The 24917-nt window shown below is 51.3% G+C and overlaps 1 protein-coding gene and 1 non-coding gene across 2 annotated transcripts in view; one reads left to right on the plus strand and one right to left on the minus strand.

Moving 5' to 3' along the window:
* Positions 1-24917, minus strand: part of ASAP3 (ArfGAP with SH3 domain, ankyrin repeat and PH domain 3) — a 50055-nt gene that overhangs the window by 6500 nt on the left and 18638 nt on the right. Inside the window, 16 exon segments of the mRNA XM_005911999.3 lie at positions 946-1123; positions 1308-1402; positions 1684-1817; positions 1899-2089; positions 2220-2268; positions 4139-4226; positions 4545-4614; positions 5748-5857; positions 6038-6124; positions 6306-6381; positions 6799-6884; positions 7132-7243; positions 14840-14889; positions 16595-16669; positions 19621-19766; positions 19849-19921. Coding sequence (XP_005912061.3) covers positions 946-1123; positions 1308-1402; positions 1684-1817; positions 1899-2089; positions 2220-2268; positions 4139-4226; positions 4545-4614; positions 5748-5857; positions 6038-6124; positions 6306-6381; positions 6799-6884; positions 7132-7243; positions 14840-14889; positions 16595-16669; positions 19621-19766; positions 19849-19921 — 1620 coding nt within the window.
* Positions 24585-24691, plus strand: LOC138985080 (U6 spliceosomal RNA). The gene has a single exon (XR_011462340.1). It is a non-coding gene; the product is annotated as a U6 spliceosomal RNA (small nuclear RNA).

Consider the following 24917-nt stretch of genomic DNA (forward strand, 5'->3'; position numbering starts at 1 on the left):
TCCCAAACTTGGTTCTTGGCTCTGCACTCCTCTCTCTGCTCCTCCTTTTCATGACCCCCAAGACCACAAATAACCTTGAGCTTTCAGCTATCATTTGCATGTAAGTTGCTCCAAATTCTTACCCTGTCTAAGTGCTGCACCCACCCTGGCCCATGGACAGCTCCACCAAGATATCAAGCAGAAGGCTCAAAGACAAGGCACCCAATTACTGATGCCCAATTAGTGTCCATTTAATCTTTCAAAAGTCTGTGTTATCCTTTCCTTCCCAGCTCACATGATATTTGTTACTAGAATCACCAATGTGATGGTCTTCCCCTGCTCTGATCTCATCACTCCTACCCATTTCTAAAGCTTTTCAAGAAAAAAAGAAAAGAAAAGATTCTAACATTTATTGCATATATTATGCACCAGGCCCTTTCATACATGACTTCTCACCTCAACCCTGTGGGTGCTATCATTAACTTTTTTTACAGATGAGGGAAAAAAGACTCAGAGAAGTTAAGTAACCTGCTCAGGAGCACACAGCTAGGAAGACAGAGCCAGGATCTGGCCTTAAGATTGCCTGACTGAAGCTGCGTTCTCCCATTTACCCCTCTGATGGCAGGGTTTGAGCAGATGTCAGAGGTGGGGCACAGGCTTCTCTGGTGGCTCAGATGGTAAAGAATCCACCTGCCAAGCCAGGAGAGCTGGGTTTGATCCCTGAGTCGGGAAGATCCCCTGGAGAAGGGAATGGCAGCTCACTCCAGTATTCTGACCTAGAGAATTCCATGGACAGAGAAGCCTGGTGGGCTTGAGTTGCAAAGAGTCAGACACGACTGAGTGACTAACACACACATACACACACAGAGGTGGGGGCAGGGGGCAGTAATAATAGCCAGTCCTGGAGGAGGACAGGGTGTGCTAATTGTGTCTGGGTTGTAAGTGGTCCTTGGAGAAGGTTCTCACCTGCCCCTCGGGCCCTGGCAGTGGCTGTCCAAAGTCCTGCCCATTAGCGAAGGCCTCCAGCACAGACAGGAGATCCCGGTTGCAAATGGCTGTACAGAGTCTCTGAGGCTCAGGGGTGGACCTCCGGGCAAACCTGTGTTCCACATACTTGGCCACAATATAGTCCCTGCGGGCGCTCCTGCCAAAAATAACCGCGGGATGTCAGAGCAAGGACTGTTTCCACCCAGTTGACCCTTGAGACCATCCCACATGTCCTGGACTCTTCCAGACCGAAGCCTCCTCTTTCCCCAGGCTTCTCCCTGGGCTCTGGGGAAGCAGAATTTCCCCGGCCGGCATCCGCCCCCATCTGAGAATCTCCTTACATGTCACTCTCAGCGGAGGGCTTAGGGCCGCCGTGCGAGGGCAGCTGGGCCTCCATGACCTCATTGAAGCGAGTGTTTCCGATGTTCAGGGCCAGCTGGGTTCGCGGGAAAGTGATGGGGTTGAGACCCGGAGCTTAGGATAACACCCACCCCTGGAGGACTGAGCCCCCAGAGGTCCCGCCCCTCAGGCTCCCTCCTGGTCCAGGCCCCGCTCCTGACCATCGTCTTTCGGGCTTGTCTGGGTCCTGGCCCCAAATCGGCCGGGCCTCACCCAACCCCACAAGCTCCAGCAGAGCTGAACCAACCGGCCCAAGCCCCGCCCCCTAACCAGGCCACGCCCCAAACCCCGTCTGGCCCCGCCCCACCCCGCCCTCACCAACAACTCCGAGGGGCCCAGCAGGTCCAAGGTAAGGGACTGCATGCGTGAGAAGCGCACGCCCAGCTCGCGGTGGACGCCCGAGCACTGGATGCAGGTGAGCACGCCCAGGTTGGTGCTGAGCCAGGTGGGGTCTGCAAAATAGAGGCACTCGTGCCTCGGAGGCGTGGGCCCCGCCCCTCCACTTCCACCCGCTTCTCCTCGCCCTGCCGCACCTGCAGCCCCGCAGTCGCAGCACTGGCCATTCCCGGGCCTGCTCTTGACCTCGGCGATGAGCAGTTTGGTCAGGTCCTGGGGCTCCCCGTCCAGCCCGGCGGCCCCCCAGGGCCCCGGGCCGCTGCCGGGCTCCCCGAGGAAGGCACTGCTCAAGGCTTCGTCCTTGCTGTTCTGCAGCACTGACACCCACCTGCGGAGCCGGGCGAGCCACAGCGTGGGGATGACGCCGCCGGTGATTGGGGGGGGGGGTGCTTCTGTATCACGGCCGGAGGCTGCCCCCCTCACCCCCACCCCTTGGCTGGACTTCAGGGGGCACTCACGCCTCACACTCATGTTCGTCCTCCGCCTGGAAGTGGTACGTCCTGTTGTCTGTGGGGAAAGGAGAGGTTGTCTGGGCCACAGGGATCCTGCTGGCCTTACCTCCCTGGGCCCGAGAAGATGTCATCCCAAGTGCTGAGTCCAGAGGGAGCTTTTGTCCCTGTGGGGCCAGGCTTGGTTAGGCTACCAGGGGAGGGTGATGACAGTGGCCAGCAGAGGGGGCAGTTTCTCAGCAGTCTCCAAAGTCCAATTCCAAGAAGGCCCCTCTGTGTGAACCAGCTTCCAGGGTCAGGTGCCGTTTCCCAGGGCACAAGACCCCCCTCAGCCCACAAGCAGAATATCCTCTGACCCTACAACCACCTTCCCACTCAGCCCCAGGTACACAGCCTCCCTTCTGGTCTTCCTGGCCTGTCCCTGTCCCCGCGCCCCCACCCGCCTGCACCAGCTGCCAGATGGTTGGGCCCGAGGTTCTGCCCTAATCACGCCATTTCACTGCTCCAAGGTCTCCTGTGGCTCCCTCCTTCCAGGAAAGAAGGTCCAAATCTTTAAGAGGTATTCCCAGGGACTTCCCTGGTGACCCAGTGGCTAAAAATCCACACTCCCAATGCAGGAAGCCCAGATTCGATCCCTGGTCAGGGAACTAGATCCCACATGCTGCAACTAAGACCTAAGCCAAATAAAAACAATAAATAAAAAAAGAGAAATTCCCAGGCTTCATCTCCCACTGCTCCTATGTGAACCCTGCACCCTGGCTAAACTGGTGGGCCCACCCTCCTGTTTCCATGCCTTTCGCCACACCAGGTCCTGTCTCCCGAAATGTCCTTCCCTAGACTTGACGTTCTGGGTTCTTCAAGGTCAGACTCTAGAGCTCTCTCCTCCCAGCAGCCTTTCCTGATTCCCCCATGGCAGGGTAGGACTTCTGTCCTCTAATCTCTGAGGGGGCTCTATCTGCACCGCTCTTCTGGACACTTCCCATCCCCTTGTAGTCCTGGGTCTCCACATTACACCCCTGCCAGGCAGAGCTCCCCAAGGACCAGATCTAGGGCTTTCTCAGCCTGTGCTGGCCCCCGTGAGATGCCTGTCACCAAAGACTCCAAATGATGAAAATGGAACATTTTTAAGTAATAATAATTTTGAAAGCCAAATTACCCAAATCCATTTAAATATATTTTACAGAAATAATCATATTCAGAGTGGTGCGTGAATATATTTTGGGCTTCCCTGGTGGCTCAGTGGTAAAGAACTGCCTGCCGATGCAGGAGATGAAGGTTCGATCCCTGGGTGGGAAAGATCCCCTGGAGAAGGAAATGACAACCCCCTCCAGTATTCTTGTCTGGGAAATCCCACGGACAGAGGGCCTGGTGGGCTACAATCCATGAGGTCAGAAAACAATTTAGGGACTAAGCACGCACGCATGCATGTGGGTGCATTTTAATCTTTAATGTGATATAGAGTGAAGCTTTTAAATAGCCTGTCCAGGGCTTAAAGAGTTGTATGCCTGTAGTAGGCTATTTGATAAACACTTGGGGCTTCCCCGGAAGCTCAGCAGTAAAAAAAATCCACCTGCAGTGCAGGAGACCTGGTTCGATTCCTGGGTCCGGAAGATCCCCTGGAAAAGGGATAGGCTACCCCCACTCAGTATTCATGGACTTCCCTTGTGGCTCAGCTGGTAAAGAATCCGCCTGCAATGCGGGAGACCTGGGTTCGATCCCTGGGTTGGGAAGATCCCCTAGAGAAGGGAAAGGCTATCCACTCCAGTATTCTGGTCTGGAGAATTCTAGGGTCACAAAGAGTTGGACACAACTGAGCAACTTTCACTTGTGGAATTGGACACAGACCCCCTAATTGGAGCCTCCCAGGACTGACTGGTCTCTTAGAGAAGCCTTGGCCAGTTGAGGTGTAGGGGGCAGGGACTACTCACGGGTCACCAGGTCAAAGCACTTTTTCTCCTCGGGGTTTGGCCTTACTTGGCATGTCAGCAGGGTCAGCTTCACTGGGGGCCGGTTTATCTGTGGGAGGTTGCAGATGGAGGATGTACAGTTACCCTCTGGGCCTCCCAAACTCTTAGGCCTCAGTTTCCCAATCTGTTAAATGGGCATAATAATTATGTTCCAGTTAATGTCTCCCCTCTCCCAGCACCTCAAGGATGTGGAGGCTGGGCCAAGACCAGCTTGGGGGCTTTGGAGCCCATCCTTCCTCCTGCGGAGGGTCTCCAGCTCCCTGGATCCAGGTTTGCATCTTAGAGGGAGGGCTTGCCACCTGTCTGTTCTGAACACCAGGAGGAGAGGACCCATCATGCCCTGAGATCCCCATCCTCCAGGCCTCACCGTGCTGTGTGAGATGGTCAGGCAGCCATACTTGACTCCACACTTCCTTTTCTGCCAGACTCTTCGAATTCTAGGGCCCAGAGGGATAGAAAGACCATCACCCAGGGCTCACACTAGGTGTGAGCATGTTGGTGAACAAGGTCCTAGACCAGGTCTCCGACCCCACCTGTATGACCTCCAGTCCCACTTCTTTACCTTTTCTGTCCCCTGACTCCGACCCCTATACTCCTGACTCCCTGGCTCCCTTCCGATGAAGGAGGCACAGCCCTGCCCTTAGAAAGCTCCCAGTCAGATGAGGAAACAGCCCCACTCTCTGAGAGTCTTTATTCTAAAGGGGACCATGTGACCTTGGTCCTCTGAGAGCTTCTGGTCTGATGGAAGAGACACAGCTCGCAACCTTAGGGAGCTCCTAGTCTGAGAGAAGGAATAGGCTCTTGACCATGAGAGATGAATTGTGATTAAAGACCAAGCAAGATAAACACCGAGACTCCCAAAATAAGATGGACTTTCCAGGTGGCACTAGTGTTAAAGAACCCGCCTGCCAATACAGGAGATATGAGACGCAGGTTCAATCCCTGGGTCAGGAAGTCCCCTGCAGGGGAGCATGACTCCCGTATTCTGGCCTGGAGAAGTCCATGGACAGAGGAGCCAGGCGGGCTACAGTCCACAGGATTGCAAAGAGTTGGACACGACTGAAGCAACTTAGCATGCGAAATAAAATGAGCAAATCCATAGTCAAAGCTACTTAACACTTTTCCTATAAGAGGTAAATATTAATTGGTTTAACCAAGTTATTTTTCTCTGATAAAAACTGATTAGTTAGTAAAAAAAAAAAAAATTAATGAATGGATCCCATAAAGGCTTTTGCATTTACAGCCTGATTTTTGTTTTTCACATGAGGGAACAAGGCACAGCCAACATTTTCATGTCCAGGCATATTCAGTATATTACAATGGTTAAGAGTAGGGCCATGGAGACTGCCCAAAAAGTGTTTGGCGCTGCTGTTCTCCTTCTTTCCATTAAGAACTGCAACGTTCAGCAGAGTTCATGAGCCCAGGATTCTGGTGGTTTTGCACTGCAGCATGGAGGGCCCTGGAACCCTCAACAAATAATAGGAACTAGCCCTTCAGGCGCCTCCTTCAACCCTATCATTTACGTCTGTGTGGCTTCGGGCAAGTTACTCGAGCTCTCTGAGTCACTTACCCGTCACTTTTCTTATACAAGAAGCCAACCTTCTCTGTCCCAAACTGCTTGTTGCCTTGGTGCTGGTGGATGCTGTAGCCACCTCCCGAGTTCTTCCGGCTCAGACTCTCCTGTTGCTTGGACACGTGAAGGAGACCTCAGGGCATGTGGGGCAAAGAGCCCCGTTCTGCAGGGGTCTCGCTCAGGGAGACCTTTTCAAGGGGACCTGTGGGGTCTTCCTTTCTCTCCCTCCCTCCAGGGTGGGCCTGGGAGGGGGTGGGCACTTGTTTGGGGATGATTTGGGGGCTGACCTCTCTGCTCTCGAGCTGCAGTGTCCCTCGGAGGGAGTCCCGGAGCTGGGTCAGCTTCTGTAGCTCCTCCTCCTGGGCTTGACGCAGCTATGGGATGAAGGGCAGGACCCAGTTATCAGCTGACAGTTGTGCCAGGCACGGAGCTCATGCCCAGAGCAGCAGGGCAGCAGCCTCGCTGTCTCGGCAGGAGCCAGCTCTTCCACAGCCACAGATGTTCCCAGGAGGACAGGGGGCTTAACCACACGCTCAGGGGTGAAGCCTGACTTACTGTGTGTACCGAGACTGCCAGCTTCTCGATGAAGGGAGACAGGCTCTGAGCTGCCTTCAAGCCATCTTGGAAAAAGCTGAGTTTGAGGCCAAGCACGGGACCAGAGAGAGAGAGAGAGAGATGAAAATGAGAGATGAAGTATGAGAGAAGGTGCTCTAAAGATCCCAGGGCACCTGGGGGGTGGTACAGTTTGATGGTCCAGATCCTGTTTTCTAGCTATGTGATCTTAGTAAATCTGAGCCTCAGTTTTTGCATCTGTAAAATGGGAATAATATCAGTAGCTGCTCAAGGGAGTTGTGTAAGTACTTAGTGCCTGATACCTGATAAACATTCAATAAAGAGCAGCTGCAAAAAGCGTTACCAATGACATACATTCACACTTAGAAACTTCGAGGGTCTGCCAGACACTGGAGATGACCCTGTTCTGGGTTGCCTGAAGGGTTAAAGGGGCAAGAGACTGTGGGGATACGGGTGGGACATCAGGGGAACCTACTTGTGCTGAGCATGGAAGAATTTGATGAGGCTCTGCAGGAAATCAGGGCCTTGCTTCATCTGGCTCTCCCCGGCTTTCAGCAGATACTGGGGAGAGGGCAGGGCAAAGTGTGTGACGTGAGCAAGACGAAATCCTGGGGACAAGAGGCTGCTGTCTTCATCCCCAGCTAATCTTCCTGGCCAGGACTGAACCTGGGTGACATCTCAAGGGCCATCTAGCAAGGACCTCGGCTGAGACTGTGACTGGGCCCCTGAGGGTTCAGGGATGTAGACTGGAAGACACATCCTATCCCACCCTCACCCTGGGGCCGGACTCACCCTGGGGCCCCCTTACCTCACACATGTGCAACTGGAAGACACGTCGTTCTCTCTGCGTGTCCTGGGCCACCTCCCCAGTGCTCCCTCCTATCACCCTGGCCCGGTCCCTCTCCTTCTCCAGCCTGGCCCTAGACCCCAAGGAAAGAGAGGCCTGAACAACTCTCCCTAAGCCCCTGCATGTCCCACCACCCCTACACGCTGCTCTCTGTATGGGCACACGAGGATGAGGGGGACCCTCTGTGCCAGCTGTTGAGGTACAATGGTCAACAAGGTGGATTCAGAGAATCTACAGGCTGGTAGCGGGGAAAGACATGAATCAAATCACAGCCTTGCAGTGAGTAAGGGGAGAGTAAAATGGGCATCCGACCTCATCTGGCTGCTCAGGATATGGGAGCTGAGATCTGAAGTCTAAGAAGCCAGGGCTGGTGGGAGGATCAGACAGCTGCAGACAGGAGAGACAGGGCTCACAGCAGGGATGGAGGGAGGTGCTTCCAAGGCCTGATTCAGACCATGCTGAGGTTCTCGGTCTTTGTCTCAAGAGCAATAGGAAGGAGTTAAGGGTTTCTAATGCAGGGAGAGGATGGGTTCCCATAGGGCCAGGCGGCATTGGAATTAGAGTTTGCTGGAAGGGATTTAGGACCATGGGGGTTAGGAGGCACCACAAGGTGCCTTCATTCTTCTGAGCCAAGAGCTTCCATTTAGAGCTTAGAAAACCTTGATTCTTTTCTTTTGTAGGTGAAGAAAGAAAGCACTTCCCACCCTGTAGCTGAGAGTAAGCTGGGCCTTCCCCTCCTGTTCTCAGGGTTGGTGGTTTCCCCTGTTTGGGGTTGGGTGGAACTGTGGGCAATTAGTTTCCTGGAAATCCCACACCCATTAGACTACCCACTCCCAACCAGGAGAGTATTTCCACACCTGGGGCTGGACCCATGAGCCTGTGTGAAGGAGACGACTTGCATAACAGTTTTGCTTCCAAGGGGGTGTCAAAGAAGACAGATGTGGGATAACCTTACATCTGCATTACTTCCCCTCTCTAAGCCTCAGTCTCCACATCTGGAAAATGGGGCTGTTCATCTGTACCCAGATGAGATAAAGGATGCAAAAGACTGAACACACAGAAGACTCTGCAGCTGTGCTACAGGCCTCTTTCGGCTGCAGTTCTTCCATCTACGAAGGGAGGAAGCAATGGCCTAGACTGAGTTCTCAGTCTTTAGTTCTAGGCTTTACTGACCTCAGACCTCTGGAATGGTGCTTATTTGCACACTCTGTCTCTGGAGACCTGAAGAGCAGTTTCTCAACCTTTGAACTACAGACATTTTAACCAGATACTTTTCTGATGTGGGGGCCGCTCTGTGAACACAGGCTGTTTAGCAGTACCCTTGACCCCTGCCCACTAGATGCCACCAGCATCTCCCTTGTTGTGACAACCAGAAATGTCTCCTGGGGGATAGGGTGGGGGTGCAAAATCACCCCGGGTGAAAGCCACTGCTCTGAGAGCAGACTTTTGCAGGGTTTTTAGTGGTTTTGTTTTTAATTTTCTTTGAAGTGGTGATTCTTCATTTCGCTAAAGCTTTATAATACCCCGGGAGGGAGTCTATGGCAGGAGAGTGGAGTTAGGTGGGGACTGACCCTGGGAACAGGCTTGAGGGTCAGGCAGATGCTTTTTTTGAGATCTGAAGATGAGTGGCAGAAAGAGGTGATGGCCAGGCCTGAGCAACAATGAGCTCGGCAGCTCATTAAGCAGGACGGGGGACTGTGGGGGCAGAACAACTGGGAGAGGGCAAGGGGGGCTCCTGCCTTCACTGTTACCATGTCTGTAAACAGGGAAAAATGAAAAAATGAGCTACATATCTATCAACGGGAAGTGGTTAAATAAATTATGCTATGACCACACATAGGGATATTATGCAGCTGTTAAATAAGGATGGGGAATACACTGACGTTTTGGAAAGCCTGCTCCAGAGTAAACGGACGAAAAAGAAGCCACGGTAAAGTGTCATGTCCAACTCTCTGCAACCCCATGGACTCTACAGTCCATGGAATTCTCCAGGCCAGAATACTGGAGTGGGTAGCCTTTCCCTTTTCCAGGGGATCTTCCCAACCCAGGGGTTGAACCCAGGTCTCCCACATTGAAGGCAGATTCTTTACCAGCTGAGCTACAAGGGAAGCCCAGTACGGTGGCTAGAAATGTGGATTTTGGATTTATGGCAGCTCCCTTGCTTATTTAACCTTTATGCATCTTTCTAAACCTCACCTTCCCCATTTCCAAAAATAAGACTAATACTGCTTAGGTCTCAAATGATCTAACGCATTGGAGACATTTAGTACAGTCCCTGGTTGTGGTAAGGCCCTCAATAAATGGCAGGACTATGATGCTGCTAATGACACTGATGATTAGAGTAATAACCTGGTGATTCCTTTAGATACTTTTTTTTAGTGTAGGGTAGGCTTCCCTGATAGCTCAGTTGGTAAAGAATCCGCCTGCAATGCGAGAGACCTGGGTTCGATCCCTGGGTTGGGAAGATCCCCTGGAGAAGGGAAAGGCTACCCACTCCAGTGTTCTGGCCTGGAGAATTCCATGGACTGTATAGTCTACAGGGTCGCAAAGAGTTGGACACGACTGAGTGACTTTCACTCACTGACTTCACTCACTTCTTATTTAGGGCTTCCCTGATAGCTCAGTAGGTAAAGAATCTGCCTGCAATGCAGGAGATCCTGGTTCGATTTCTGGGTTGGGAAGATCTGCTGGAGAAGGGATAGGCTACCCACTCCAGTATTCTTGAGCTTCCCTTGTGGCTTAGCTGGTAAAGAACCTGCCTGCAGTGTGGGAGACCTGGGTTCTATTCCTGGGTTGGGAAGATCCCGGGAGAAGGGAAAGGCTACCCACTCCAGTATTCTGACCTGGAGAATTCCATGGACTGTATTGTATAGGGTCGCAAAGAATCGGACACAACTGAGTGACTTTCACTTCCAATAATTTTTTTTTTTAATGCCGGTCTAATGGAGATTAAAGGATAGAAGCTATTTAGTTCAGGATGAAGATAAGCTGTAAAGTACGATACAGGGCCTTGTGATTAATCATAGCTTTGTCCTTCAGCCTCAGCTATGGTAATTATAGAGATTTCCCTACAAAGTCTGATATAGTCACCCAAGATGACCCGAATCACCTCACACTAATAGCTGGGAGTGCTTGTATTGCAACACACACACCCCGACCCAGAAAATAACAAATTCCATTCCCTCCCTGTCCTCAAAGGATCACCAGTGTTTCTTAAACATTTCAAACCTTAAGAATATTTTTTATTTCCTTTGAATGGAGTTGCAGCAGGAGTGAAATAAAATAGTGAAAAGTGCTGAAATGCTAGTTACTAAGAAGACAGAGACAATTGGAGAAGGGGACCACAGCCATTGTCTAATGTGATCCAGGGAATGAGAGACAGGTACCGGTAGAGTGAGGACGTCGGGGTGGGGAGATGGGAGAGGGAAGGAATCAAAAGGAACCGTGCACCTGCCAATCTGGCCCTGTGAACCACCTCTCGGGCGATGCCTTTTCCAATCACCCTTCTCTCCACCCAAACAAAACCGCCTGCCCCTTCTGCGCCTCTGTGCTGATACCATCGCTAGAGCACTTTTACTTTGTGTCTTCATTCTTTTGGGACTTTCTTCTTGCTAACAAACCAGTGGGATCCACTAAGGCAGGGATTGTGGTGGTATTTTTTTCCCCTCACTACTCAACCTAGAAATTGGGGATGACAGCCCCTTTTCCCTTCCAACAACAATCAAAACTGATAACTGATGTAAAAAGCTTATCACAGCAGTTGGCACAAAGGAAGCTCTTAAGGAAGTATTATTAGCTGCTATTATTAATATTTATTTTGAAAAAGATGTATTTGGCTGCACTGGGTCTCAGTTGAGGCATGTGGAATCTTTAGTTGTGGAATGTGAGATCTAGTTCCCTGACCAGGGATGGAACCCAAGCCCCATGCATTGGAAGCATGGAGTCTTAGCCACCGGGCCACCAGGGAAGTCCCTTAATAATTATTTTTAAGCGATAATTTTGTACTGTGTGCTCTGCTAGACCCATCACACACTAAAGCAACAACCCCGCAAGGCAGGAATCATGACTTTATTTTATAGACAGGGAGCCTGAGGCTGAAATGGTAAGTGACTTGTCCAAGCCACACAGCCGCTAAGAACTAGAGCCAAGATTTGAACCCAAGTCTGCCTGATGCTAGAGCCTTAGGGAGGGTGCTGGTAGCCAACACTGTGGCTCAGATTCATCCCCTCCCTCCTTCCCTGGCTGGTCTCCCCAAGCTGGTGACAGTCGCAGTGTCTCTTCTGATAGATCACGGTCAGAAACTATCTTACAGAAGGTGAAGCTGAGACCCAGAGAAGGGAGGTAATGGCTCAAGATCCCAGGCTGGTGGGGGAAATGCTGGGAGCAGAGGTCTGGGCTTCTGCCTCTCTACCCCGTGGTGTTATTCTGGCCCCAGTTCTGGCTCAGCAAGAGGGCAAATAAGCACGTGTTGACCTGCAGTGCCAGGGGCTGTCTCGTCTCCACATCAACCCTGGAAAGTAATGTTGGCTCCATTTTTCAGATGAGGAAACAGCCCTGAAAATGGAATAGCCTAGGTAACTGTGTCTGCTGCCCAGGGCCTGGGATGCCTTTCTTAGCAGCCCCAGGTGGGGAGGGGACCTCCTACAGCAACAGCCAGTATGTGAGAAGCTGGTGGTGATCAGCAGATGTTATCAGGGCCCTGGGTCCTTGCAGCTGCTGCCCAGACTGGTCTGGTAAGAATGAAGTGCAATTACACAGCAACTTTTGGTTTGCTAATATCTAGCTATACCTGGAGCCCTCGTAAAAGGAATGCACACAGTCACCTGTGCCAGGACATAATGGCTCAACCTGTGTAACATGAGAAGGAGACAGGAGGCTATGTGGAGTGACCAGAAGAGCACCAGACTCAGAAATCCTGGGTTCTAGCCTAGGTCCTGTTGGTAATTCACTGCATAACCTCAGCCAAACCTCTTTCCCCATCATTCCACAGACTTTTCTTTCAATGAAACCTCACAGGCAAGATCAATATATCAATCTGGTAAAGGCCCAGCTGCTTGGGGAGGTCAGCATTGCGTAGGGCTTATTCTACTTAGTAGATCGGTGGTCCCCAGTGTTTTTGGCACCAGGGACAGGTTTTGTGGAAGACAATTTTTCCAGGGGCCAGGGGTGGGGATGGTTTGGGGGTGGTTCAAGGGCATTACCTTTATCGTGCACTTTATTTCTGTTCTGCAGCACTCTCAGGATGTTCTGCCTTGACTTTAGGGTTAGGGTTTGCCCTCCCATGAGAATCTAGGGTTCTCTGATCCGCCGCTGATCTGATAGGAGGCAGAGCTCAGGTGGCAATGTGAACGATGGGGAACAGCTGTAAATACAGCTGAAGTTTCACTGTCTTGCCTACCACTCATCTCCAGCTGTGCAGCCCAGTTCCTAACAGGACTGGTACTGGGGGTTGGGAATGCTTGTAGTAGATGATTTCCTGAAAGGCTAGGGGCTCCGTCAAGGGTAACTCAGGAAGATGAAGGCTATGTGATCCCACATCAAATCAGAAAGAGAAAGGTCTTCCGCCTGCGTGTCCACACCCCTCCCCGGGTGCTGATGAGAACGGGTGGCCACGCCCATCACAGCCCCACACCCTCCAGCACCAGCTCTATACCCACAGCTGGGGCGCACATGGAGGCCCTGGTGGAGGAGCCGTTTCAGCCTTCTGTCGGACTCAGGGAGGTCCCCATGGTGCTGGGAGCCTGAGGAACAATAAAGCTCCAGGAACTACTTCTCGGAAAGGTTCTACAGAAATAATCATGGGTGGGAGCAAGGATGCAGTTCCAAGGATGCCTCCCGAACAACAAGGGCAGATTAAATACACGGTGGGGGTGCATATATTGAGACACAGTGCACCCATTTAAGCGACGTTATTGGACTTCCCTGGTGGTCTAGTGGTGAAGAATTTGCCTGCCAATGCAGAGGACACAAGTTCGATCCCTGGTCCATGAAGATTCCATGTGCCACAGGGCAACTAAGTCTGTGTGCCACAGCTACTGAAGCCGGCACACCCTAAAGTCTGTGCTCCACAAGAGAAGCTACCGCAAGCAGAGGGGAGCTCCGGCTTGCCACGACTAAAGGAAGCCTGAGCGCAGCGACGAAGACGCAGTGCAGCCAAAAATAATAATTAAATAATAATGATAATGTAACATTGTACATAAAAATATGTAATGATGTAGAAAGATGGTCATGATGTATTTTTAAGCAACCCCCCCCAGTATAATTATGATATTGGTTCTGTAAAAATAGTTCTTTATACATAGAAAAATGACTAGATAGATGTTAATACTTTAGGCTTAGAAATAAAGGGTCAAAACTGCCCTGGGGGTCCAGTGCCAATTCAAGGGCCTGCATTTGATCCCTGGTCACGGACTAGATCCCATATGCCACCACGAAGAGTCTGTATTCTGCAAACTCATTAGCCTGGCACAGTTAAATAAACAAATAAATAAAAATGAATGTCCAAAAAAGAAAGAAAAGAAATGAAGGCTCTTCTTCCTTGTTTTCGGTAGTTTCCTCTCCCCACACAAGTTTTGTTTGTTTTGGCCATGCCACACAGCTTGTGGGATCTTATTTCCTTGTGGGATCTTAGTTCCCCAACCAGGGATTGAACCTGGGTCACAGCAGCGAAAGCACGAGTCCTAAGCACTGGACCAACCCAGGAACTCCCCCTCCTCCACTTTTTAAAAATGATGAAATTACAGTGCTACCCACACTATGGAAAAAATTCTAAAAATAGAGAAGTACTAGATATCCCCCTGCAGGACCCTAATCTTCTCCTAAGGATAACTTAAATTTTTTCCTCTTCTACCTCCCCGTATTTTCCAAAGTTACTCATAATGAACACATATTGCTTTTGAAAACTGCAAGAGAAGCCAACATTTTAAAAAGAAGAGTAAACAGTGCCCTGAGGTTCAGTGGGCCCGGCTGGGCCGGGGCAGAGGGCTGGGGTCGGGACTTGGACAGACTTTAGAAGGCAGAGCCCGAGGAGTCCCCACTCAGGAAGAGTTGGTCACTGGGTACCTGGGACTCCTGTCGCCATAATGTCCCAGTAGCTAGTGAGAAACCCGGCTGGTGCACACAAGAGGCCTGGGTATGGCCTTTCCTCCTCTGTGTCCAACTAAATGTTTACAGATACTCCCTGGTGTTGCAGAATCAGGATCACCAAACATGAGTCCCAGCTCTGCCTCTGCCTAACTGTGTGGCCTTGGGCAAGTAACTTAACCTCTCTGAACCTCTAATTCCTCCTTTGATAACTGGGATACCAATATGTCCCTCAGAGGCTGGGTGAGTGTGAGGGTGGATGTCTGGCACTTGGAGCTGTTCGGTAAATGGATGCTCCTTTCTGTCTCTCTACCCATGTTGGCACCACCAAGCAGAAGGGTCTTGGGGAGCATCTTGGGGTCCTTTCACAATAGCTCCTCCTTGGTTGTCTCATGGTCAAGCCCCCAGACTCCTTTCAAGGTCTGGGCATAAATACCCGCCTCGCGTAAACATTTCTGGACAGCGAGATGCCATGCACTTCCGGTGACACGCCCTGGTAGCGCTTGGTTTCTTCCCCACATCCAGCCCCCTGCTGCAACAGAAGCATCACTCTCCTAGACCAAGCACCCTGGCCACAGTCACTTACATTTTGGCTTCGTAGTCCTTCCATGCCTTCTCCAGCTGCTTTTTGGAATCCTGTAGTTCAGGAAAAAAAAACAAACAAACACAATTTGCCCAAAGAGGGTCTTGGGGTCTGGAATCAACAGGACACTGTGCTACAATTAGGGGGATCCTGTGTTTGCAGGCTGAGAGCCACCCTCCAACCAGCCCGTATTCACATTAGCCCTGACTGCAAACCTCATCAGCAAAATAAACCCTACTGACCCCACTTCTCAGAGCGGAGGCCCTCCTGCCTTCCCACAGTTGCCAGTAATCAGTCTGAACTGGTAGGCTCAGGCCTAGGATATTGGGACTATTTGGGGGGAGGTCTGCCCTGAGTCCCCTCTCTTAGAAGATGGAGATCACCATGAGGAAGAAGAGGGAGGATAAAGATCAGAATCCTCCCCCTAACTCTGTCCCACTGGTTCTCCTGCCTGGTTCTAGCTCATCCTTTCAACAGGAAGGTACAGGTTGAGGGACATATGCACAGAGAGGCCAAGAAGTCTACCCAAGGCCACACAGCAAGCCAGAGAGACCTGGCTGATCCCAGGCCCCATCCAGCGGGCTGCTCACACCCTTCAGAACAGTCAGCCCCGGCATTCAAGGTGTCTCGGTCTGCCAGGTGGAAAAGCTGCCGGTCTGGTTTGGGTGGTTCCCAGGCTGGTGCTTAGCCAGGGGTGATGGCTCCTCCCCTGGGCCTTCTGGAGCAGACTTCCCACGGAGATTATCCTGTTACTTTGAGCTCCGGTTTGCCTCCAGCCAGGGGCTGCCTGGTGCAGATAGCGCAGCAAGCATGGGGGGGTCAGGAGCCCTGGCCTCACACTGGCTCCTCTACTGACCAGCTGGGTGACTGTACTGCTAAGTGCTAAGTCGCTTCAGTCATGTCCGACTCTGTGCGACCCCATAGACAGCAGCCCACTAGGCTCCCCCGTCCCTGGGATTCTCCAGGCAAGAACACTGGAGTGGGTTGCCATTTCCTTCTCCAATGCATGAAAGTGAAAAGTGAAAGTGAAGTTGCTCAGTCGTGTCCGACTCTTAGCGACCCCATGGACTGCAGCCCACCAGGCTCCTCTGTCCGTGGGATTTTCCAGGCAAGAGTACTGGAGTGGGGTGCCATTGCCTTCTCCGGGGTAGACTGTAAGCAGGTTATCAAACGCCCGAGCCTCAGTTTCCTCAACAGCAAAACGGGGATGACCGCACCTACAGGACACACCTCATGGGGCTGTTATAAGATTCCATGAGCTATTTCCAAAAGGGCCCTGGCTCACCTAGGCTCACCCCAGACCCGGGCCCTCCTGTCTTTCTGGGGGTCGATAATACGAGGACAGCACACCCACTGTGACAGAGAAGGAACTGGCACCCCACTCCAGTACTCTTGCATAGAGAATTCCCTGGACAGAGGAGCCTGGTGGGCTCCTGTCCATGGGGTTGCACAGGGTTGGACACGACTGAAGTGACTTAGCATGCATGCATGCACTGGAAAAGGAAATGGCAACCCACTCCAGTATTCTTGCCTGGAGAATCCCAGGGACAGAGGAGCCTGGTGGGCTGCCATCTTTGGGGTCGCACAGAGTCGGACACGACTGAAGCGACTTAGCAGCAGCAGCAGCACACCCACTATGACAGCTTCACTTGGCCTCCGTCCTCAGCCCAGCCCTGTCCCCCACTATGGTCTCCTGCCTGCCCCACTTCTTGCTCCATCTCACCACCTCTGGGCACCCCTCCCCACATGGAAACTCACCTGCCGTCCATCCCTCAGCTGCCCCTTCAGCAGAGTGTCCAGGGGGAAAGAGACAATGTTGTTCAGGTTCTGAACCTGGAAGAGGCAGAGACCCCCACACCCCACCTTGAGCAAACGCCTGTCCAGCCCCACAGGGCTCAGGGTACAGTGAGGCATCACCAGAACAGCACTGGGGTGAAGGAGGCAGGGGAGAGAAAGACAAAGTGGAAGGGTACACCGGGGTGGCGGGTCGGCCTCCCTGGAAAGCTCTTGCCTTCCCCCGACTGATGGGCCTCATCCCTCCACTGCCCGCTCCACTGCATCCACGGTCAGCCCTTCTCTGCTCCTTGGCCAGAGGGACACCCTCACGTCTCCTTTCTGACGCTCCGAGGTCCACCTGTGTGGCCCACCTGTTGTTTCTCCACTCCCCTGTAATGTGAGAACCCTTTCCCTATGGTCACATGGGGTGAACACGAAGTCAGAGCTGACCAGAGTGCTTCATGGGGGGCCACTGTGATTGGCTCAGGAACAGGCACGTGACCCAAGCCAGCCAATCAGGATACCTTCTGGGACTCTTCTACCAAAGTCAGGAGAGAAAGACTGTCTTTCTCCTGCAAGGTGTGAAGCTGGGCCTGCTGGGCCATCCTGCCCCCTGAGCAGAGACGGAGAGAAACCCTAAGAGAAAGAGAAGGAGCCTGAAACCAGCTGCATGTCTGATCTTCCCATTATAGGGGTCAGTGAATTCTCTTTTTGAAAATCAACCTCGAGGGGCTTCCCTTGTGGCTCAGTGGTAAAGAATCCGCCTGCCGATGCAGGAAACACGAGTTAGACCCCTGATCCAGGAAGATCAGGCATTCCCCGGAGCAACTAACCTGTGCACCACGACTACTGAACCTGTGCTCTAGAGCCTGGGAGCCGCAACTCCTGAGCCCAGGTGCTGCACGTACTGAAGCTTAAGAGCTTTGAAACAAGAGTAGCCACTGCAGTAAGACACCCAGGCACAGCAACTAGCGTAGCCTCTGCTCTCTGCAACTAGAGAAAAGCCAGTGCAGTAACAAAGACCCAGCACAGCCAAAAATAAAATAATAATAAAATAAAACAAAAAATTAACCTGAGGAATTCCCTGGTTGTCCAATGGTTAGGACTCAGTGCTTTCACTGCCAGGGCCAGGTGGGCCCAGGTTCAATCCCTGGTCGGGGAACTAAGATCCCACAAGTCGTGTGGCATGACCAAAAGAAGTAAAAAAGATTGGAAGAGAGAAAAAGACTTATTAAAAAAACAAAAACAAAAAACCTAGTTTGAGTTGAATTTCTGTCATTTGGCAACTCAAAACAGCCTATCTGATATTTCAGCCCACCTTTCAAGATACAGCTCAAGTCTCTCCTCCTCCAGGAAGCCTTCCTGACTACTTCTTCCCATGGCCTGTGCTGATCTCCTCTTTTCTGAGCCATGGCAGTTCAAGGCCTCTGACCTAAGCTGCTGGGTCCTTGAGTTTGTGCCACGCTGCTAATCTTGCTTGGTGTCATCTCACACCTCAGTTTCCGTCTCCTGGACTATATGGCTCTCCAAGACAGAGCCTGACTCTTCCCTGTGTCACAGCCCCTGGTACAGTGCCCACCACCGAGTAGAGCCTCAACAAACATTAGTCTGACCAAAACAAGGGGAAGAGGAGTGAAGACAAAGGAGCCCCTGTCCACTGATTCAGTTGAACCCAAACACTGTTAAAGGCCTCTACTTGCAGGACAGGCCACGAGGCAGTGCTACCCAGAGATAAAGTGATGATAGATGGCATCAGCTAACGTGTACTGAGTGCTTTCCCTGGAGCAGGCACTCAACTTGAGAAATCCTCATCCCTGCTCTGTGAGGTGGAGACCATGGTTATCCCCATTTTAATTTTTAAAAATATTTATTTATTATTTGGCTTGCCGGGTCTTGGTTGTGGCATGTGGGATCTAGATCCCTGACCAGGGATTGAAACTTGGCCCTCTGCAATGGGAGCACAGAGTCTTATCCACTGGACCATCATGGAGGCCCCTTTCATCCCTGTTACAGATGAGGCTCAGGCAGACTGAGTGACTTGCCCAGAGTCATACACCTCGTGAGCAGCAAAGCAGGGACTCAAGGCCCGAGTCTAAGCCTGAGGTGTGGGTGCTTGATCACTAAGCAGCTTGCCTTACAGAGATGATGTGGTCCTCGCCTGCCAGGAGGGCCCTGGTGGGACTTCAGCCATGAAAGCCAGCCCTAAAGCTATGGAGCCTAGGGCGGGGAGAGGGGCTTTCCTGGTAGGCAGTACCAGCAGGCTAATTACACTCGGATGCTGGGTTCAAATCCACCTGCGTGACCTCAGGGGAGGTACTTAACCTCACATCCTAGTCTCCTAGCCCGTGCAGAGGGGACAGTGGTAAAACCAACCCCACAGAGCTGTGCGCCAGGGTGCATGTGGACACATGTGAAGTGCCGAGAGCCGTGCTTGTGCCCGGGAAGAGCTGGGGTCTTGGGGTGGCCTCGAGGTGCGGACTTAGGGAACAAAGCCATCTCAGGAAGGAACCAGAGGCCACTGGCCCACGTGCAGGAGTGAGAGGTTTACTGACAGGAGGCACGTTCTAGGCTTTGAGGGCAAAGTAGGTGTGCTCGGGAAAGCAGAGTACAAAGCAGGTGAAGGAGAGGCGGTGGTGCAAAGACAGGAAGCAGAGCTGGCCTTCTCCTCTCTCAGGCCTCCTCCAGGGAGCCCTCCCTCACGTGGCCTCTTCCCTGCTGTGAGACCTCTCTGCTCCTGGGTGCTCACCACAGAGGAGGAGGAGGAAGGCAGGGAGGGAGAAAGAGGAGGGGAGACACCAACAAGAAGTCAGAGAGGACGAAGAAAGCAAACGGGAGGTCAGAAGTGGAAAGGGACCTCAGGTCATGGGTCAGAGGTCAAGGGGGACTAGAGGTCAAGGACAAGCTGAAAGAAGGATGGAAACCAGCCCTTTCCCAGCCAGAGTTTTAAGCCACAGATTAGATTTGCCCTGAGCCCGGGCTGAGGCCGACGGGGAGGCGCAGGGCCTCACCAGGTTCTTGAAGAGCGCGGCCACCTCGCGGGTGAACACGGCCAAGTTCAGGAAGCCGGTGGACAGCTCATGACTGTTCTGGGACAGGTGGCTGTTGCCCAAGGACTCCACGGCCTCTCGGTACTGCTCCTCGTTCTCCACGTGGCCTGTGGAGGCGCAGAGTTAGGTCCAGGCTGGGGCCGGGGACGGGGCTGCCTTGGCCAGGCTGCTCCCGGTAGGCTCACTCACCAAGGCCGGAGCTGTGGATCGCACGCACGGCCTTCTTGATTCTCTGCAAGATGGCCTGGTCTCCTTCCAGCATCTGGAAGCAAATGTGGACAGAGGTTCAGGGACGCTCGGCTGGGAGGGCTGCCCGATTCTGTGATCCCGCCCTCCAAACACATACAGAGTTTCCTCCCTAGGGGCCCCCTGCAGCCTCACCAAACATAAACAGACCACCCTCCCTCACCCAGACCACACAGGAAGCCACGGGCCAGTCACACCCCTCCAGGAAGACTTGCGGGACAAGTAAAGGCAGTGATGCCAAGGCACATGGCGTCGTGGGGTATGCCAGGCTGGGTCTGAATGTCAGCTCTGACACTAACTAGTGTGTCAACCTAGACACACTGTTCACTTCTCTGAGACTCGGATGCCTGGTCTGCAAAATGAGGATGACACTACAGAGTTGCTAAGAGAATGAATGATTTGATGAATATATACATGACACAGCAAAACACCAGAGGAAAGAACGTGGACATCTCTATATTCTTATTTATTATTTTATTTGGCTGGGTTAGGTCTTAGCGGTGGCATGTGGGTAATTTTGTTGCATCACAATTTGTGGGATCTCTCATCACGTGGGATCTCTCATTGCAGTGCGCCGGCTTCTCTCTAGTTGTGGCGAGCCGGCTTCTCTAGTTGGTGGCGCGTGGGTTTAGTTGTCCCACAGAATGTGGGATCTTAGTTCCCCGACCTGGGACTGAACCCACATCCCCTGCATTGGAAGGCAGACTCTGAACCACTCGATTACCAAGGGCAGTCCCGACATCTCTATCTTCTTGAAAGATTCAGCTGGGGAACACTTGTTCCCCACACCCCAGGCTCAATAAGCAGTCATGTGAGGACGAGGAGGAAGAGGCCAGGATACCAGTGGAGTGGGGTAGATGAGGAGGGTAGAGGGGACACTGAGCCCCCTCTGGACAGAATTGGTGGGATGGTATCAGGCAACCCAACCCCAAAGCCTAAGGGTTGCAGAACAAAGTCAGACTGTAGGGAAACCAGAAGATGTAATGCGGAGAAGCAGGAGTCACATTTTCCTGGGGGCTCAACCCAGATGGAAACCTCCCAGATACATTCCTGTTTTAGTGGGGTAGAGAAATTGCCAGTTTCATGAAACCCTCATGAAATGCAGAGTGAAGTGGGAAAGGACAGAATTAGGGCTGCAAAGGGCCCACAGATCCACAGGTGAGGAAACCACAGCCAAGAGACGGGGGAGTCTTGCCCAGAGTCAGAGTGGGACAACGACTGAGCTGGGCTTTCAGGGGGTGCCCTGGGACAGTGCTCCATCCGCACATGATGGCCCCATCTTGACCCCAGGCCCCTGCGTTTCCTCAGTGACTATAATGGAATCAAAATGTGATCTCCAAAGAGTTACTTCAATGTGACAAGAGTTAGCAAACATATTTGGAACGGCATCTGCAAAGATTCTAAACGAAATTCATAGGACACGCACGGGGCAGATCTTGGAGGCAACAGAGTGTTCTGGAAGCCTTGGGGATGTGAGTAGCCTCTGGAGGGAGAGGGGTCTGGTCTTGAAGTGCAGTTCCACTGCCCAAATGCTGTGTGACTTTGGGCAAGCACCTATTCTTTCCGAGCTCCCTGATCAGCTATCTGTAAAATGCAGGAAATAATGCCTACCTCTCAGGACAATTATGAGGATTGTACGTATGAGAGGATGCACATAAAGGGTTTAGTTTGGGTTTCCCTAATAGTTCAGTTGGTAAAGAATCTGCCTGCAATGCAGGAGACCCTGGTTCGATTCCTGGATTGGGAAGATCCCCTGGAGAAAGGATAGGCTATCCACTCCAGTGTTCTTGGGCTTCCCTGATGGCTCAGCCAGTAAAGAATCTGCCCGCAGTGCGGGAGACCTGGGTTCGATCCCTGGGTTGGGAAGATCCCCTGGAGAAGGGAAAGCCTACCCACTCCAGTATTCTGGCCTGGAGAATTCCTGGACTGTGTAGTCCATGGAGTCACAGAGTCGGACACGACTAAGTGACTTTCACTTTGGTGTGAAGCACAGACTGTGTCCTCAATGAACAGTCAGCAGTCGCTCTGATGCTAGAAAGTACCCATCAAATTCTAGGTACTTTTCCTCCAGGTAATATAAACCAAATAGTCTCTTTCCCAACTATGGCCTTGAGATAACTTTCATGTCTGGGACCAGTAGAGGCCCATCCCAGGGCTGAAAAAAGAAAGCAAGCTGAGGAATAAGGGAGACTGGGAGAGGAGGCCATAACTGACTCAGCTAAAGAACTAAGACACTTCTACTTGAGAGACAAAGACAAGAGGAGAGAACGCAGACAGGTCTGTAGTTCCTGAAGACGTAGGCTGGGAGACACGTGTTCGCCAAAGTCCTTGAGTCCCACCTTGAAATGTGAAAAGGGAAAGATAAGAGTTGATTAATGTAAGGAACTGGGACTTCACTCCAAAAGACAGTGCAGGTTAAAGATATGGCAAATAGAAGGGGAAAAAGTGAAAACAGTGACAGATTTTCTTTTCCTGGGCTCCAAAATCACTGAGGATGGTAACTGCAGCCATGAAATTAAAAGACGCTTGTTCCTTGGAAGGAAAGCTATGACAAACCTAGACAGCATGTTAAAAGCAGAGACATCACCTTGCCAACAGAGTCAAAGCTGTGGTTTTCCCAGTAGTCATGTACAGATGTGACAGCTGGACAGTAAAGAAGGCTGAAAATAGTGAAACAGAATCAGTTGCTCAGTCATGTCCAACTCTCTGCAACCCCATGGACTGTAAGCCCACCAGGCTCCTTTGTCCATGGGAATCTCCAGACAGGAATACTGGAATGGGTTGCTATTCCCTTCTCCAGGGGATCTTCCCAACCCAGGGATCGAATCTGGGTCTCCTGCATTGCAGGCAGACTCTTTACCATTTGAGCCACAAGGAAGCCCCTAAAGAAGGCTGAGCACCGATAAATTGATGCTTTTAAACTGTAGTGCTGGAGAAGACTCTTGAGAGTCTCTTGGACAGCAAGGAGATCAAACCAGTCAATCCTAGGGAAATTGACCCTGAATATTCATTGGAAGGACTGATGCTGAAGCTGAAGCTCCAATACTTTGGCCACCTGATGCAAAGAGCTGACTCACTGGAAAAGACCCTGATGCTGGGAAAGACTGAAGGCAAAAAGGAGAAGGGGGAGGCCGAGGATGAGATGGTTAGATAGCACCATCAATTCAATGGACATGAATTTCAGCAAACTCTGGGAGACAGTGAAGGACAGGGAAGCATGGCATGCTAGCAGTCCATAGGGTGGCAAAGAGTCAGGTGCCACTTACTGACTGAACAACAACAAAGATGTGAACAAATTCCAGACAGATTTAGAAAACTCCCTAGAAGGCAGATCTGTGTGCCAAGCACACAGAAGGCGCTCAGTAACTGTTTATCTAAATGAGTGATGGTTTACAAAGCCCTGGGACACAGACCTGAGCGGTCTATGTCCATGCTCTAGCTACTCTTTGGGGAGTCCTCCTATCCCCTGACACATATTGTCTGACAACCTCTTTACAGGTGGGCCCTTGCTGCCTTGTTTGTCCTTGTCATAGCTGACTGGACCAAGGTGGACACCTGGCCCAAGCCAGGCCAATCAGATTCTCTTTCCAAGAAATTTGGAATCAGCTCTGGAAAGCTTGAACTTCCCTGGTGGCTCAGATGGTAAAGAGTCTGCCTATAATGTGGGAGACCAGGGTTCAATCCCTGGGTCAGGAAGATCTCCTGGAGAAGGAAATGGCAACCCACTCCAGTATTCTTGCCTGGAAAATCCCACAGATGGAGGAGCCTGGTAGGCTACAGTCCATGGGGTCAAAAGAATCGGACACGACTGAGCGACTTCACTTTCACTTTTTCATTTTCTGGAAAGCTAGCTAATTGACTGGAAGTGTTTAAGCTGGGACACCTTCCCTACCATAGGCAAAGGGAAAAGAACAAAGTAGATGTGTAGAAAGAAGCAAATAAGACCCACCCTGCCATAGAGAGGCACAAGAAAAGAGCTGCCCTGGTTTCCAACAACTTTCCAGGTCCTTCACTCTCAGAGGCCCTTCCATACTTCCTGTCCTTGGGCCTCCATGAAATACCCCCATATCTACCCAACAAATTCCCTTGACAGCTCAAATTAGTTTAAGAGGGTCTGTCTTCCCTGCAGTAGGGCAGACGCTACTGGTTGGCTCTCAACCCATTCTCTTTTCTTCCTTTAGCAATTAGAACCCTGATTTTTCAAATGGCCACTTGGCCAGTCACAATAAAGACTACATTTCCCAGCCTACCTTGCCGCGAAATGTGGTCACGTGACAGAGTTCTGACCAATGGTATGTAACGGATATTTCATTAGTTAGCTTTCAGCAAGTATTTTTTAAAAGGAAGGGATGACTACACACCTATTAGAATGACCAGAACCCAACACACTGACAACACCAAATGCTGGCAAGGAAGTGGAGCCACAGGAACGCTCACACATTGCTGGTAGGAACCCAAAATGGCACAGCCACTTTGGAAGACAGTTTCAGTTTCCTACAAAACCAGACAGACATTTACCATATGATCCAGCAACAGCTGTCCTTGGTGTTTACTCAAATGAGTTAAACTTATTTCCACTTAAAGACTTGCACGTGGATGTCTATAGCAACTGTATTCATCACTGTCAAAACTTGGAAGACAGTGGACTATTATTTAGCGCTGAAAAGAAATGAACTATCGTGCTCGCTTCGGCAGCATATGCACTAAAATTGGAACAATACAGAGAAGATTAGCATGGCCCCTGCGCAAGGAAGACACGCAAATTTGTGAGGTGTTCCATATTTTTTCATGTTGGTGCATGGCAAAAACCATCACCATATTGTAAAGTAATTATCCTCCAATTAAAATAAATAATTTTTTTAAAAAGGAAAAAAAATGGAAATGCTACCATTTGTACATGAGTCAAGAAAATTGAAAATAGAACAATAAAAAGTCAAGAAAACAAAAAAAAAAAAATAAAGCTATCAAGCCACAAAAGACATGAAGGAAACTTAAAAGGAAAGAAGCCCATC

This window comes from Bos mutus, chromosome 2 (genome assembly GCF_027580195.1).
Source record: "Bos mutus isolate GX-2022 chromosome 2, NWIPB_WYAK_1.1, whole genome shotgun sequence".
NCBI lineage: Eukaryota > Metazoa > Chordata > Mammalia > Artiodactyla > Bovidae > Bos > Bos mutus.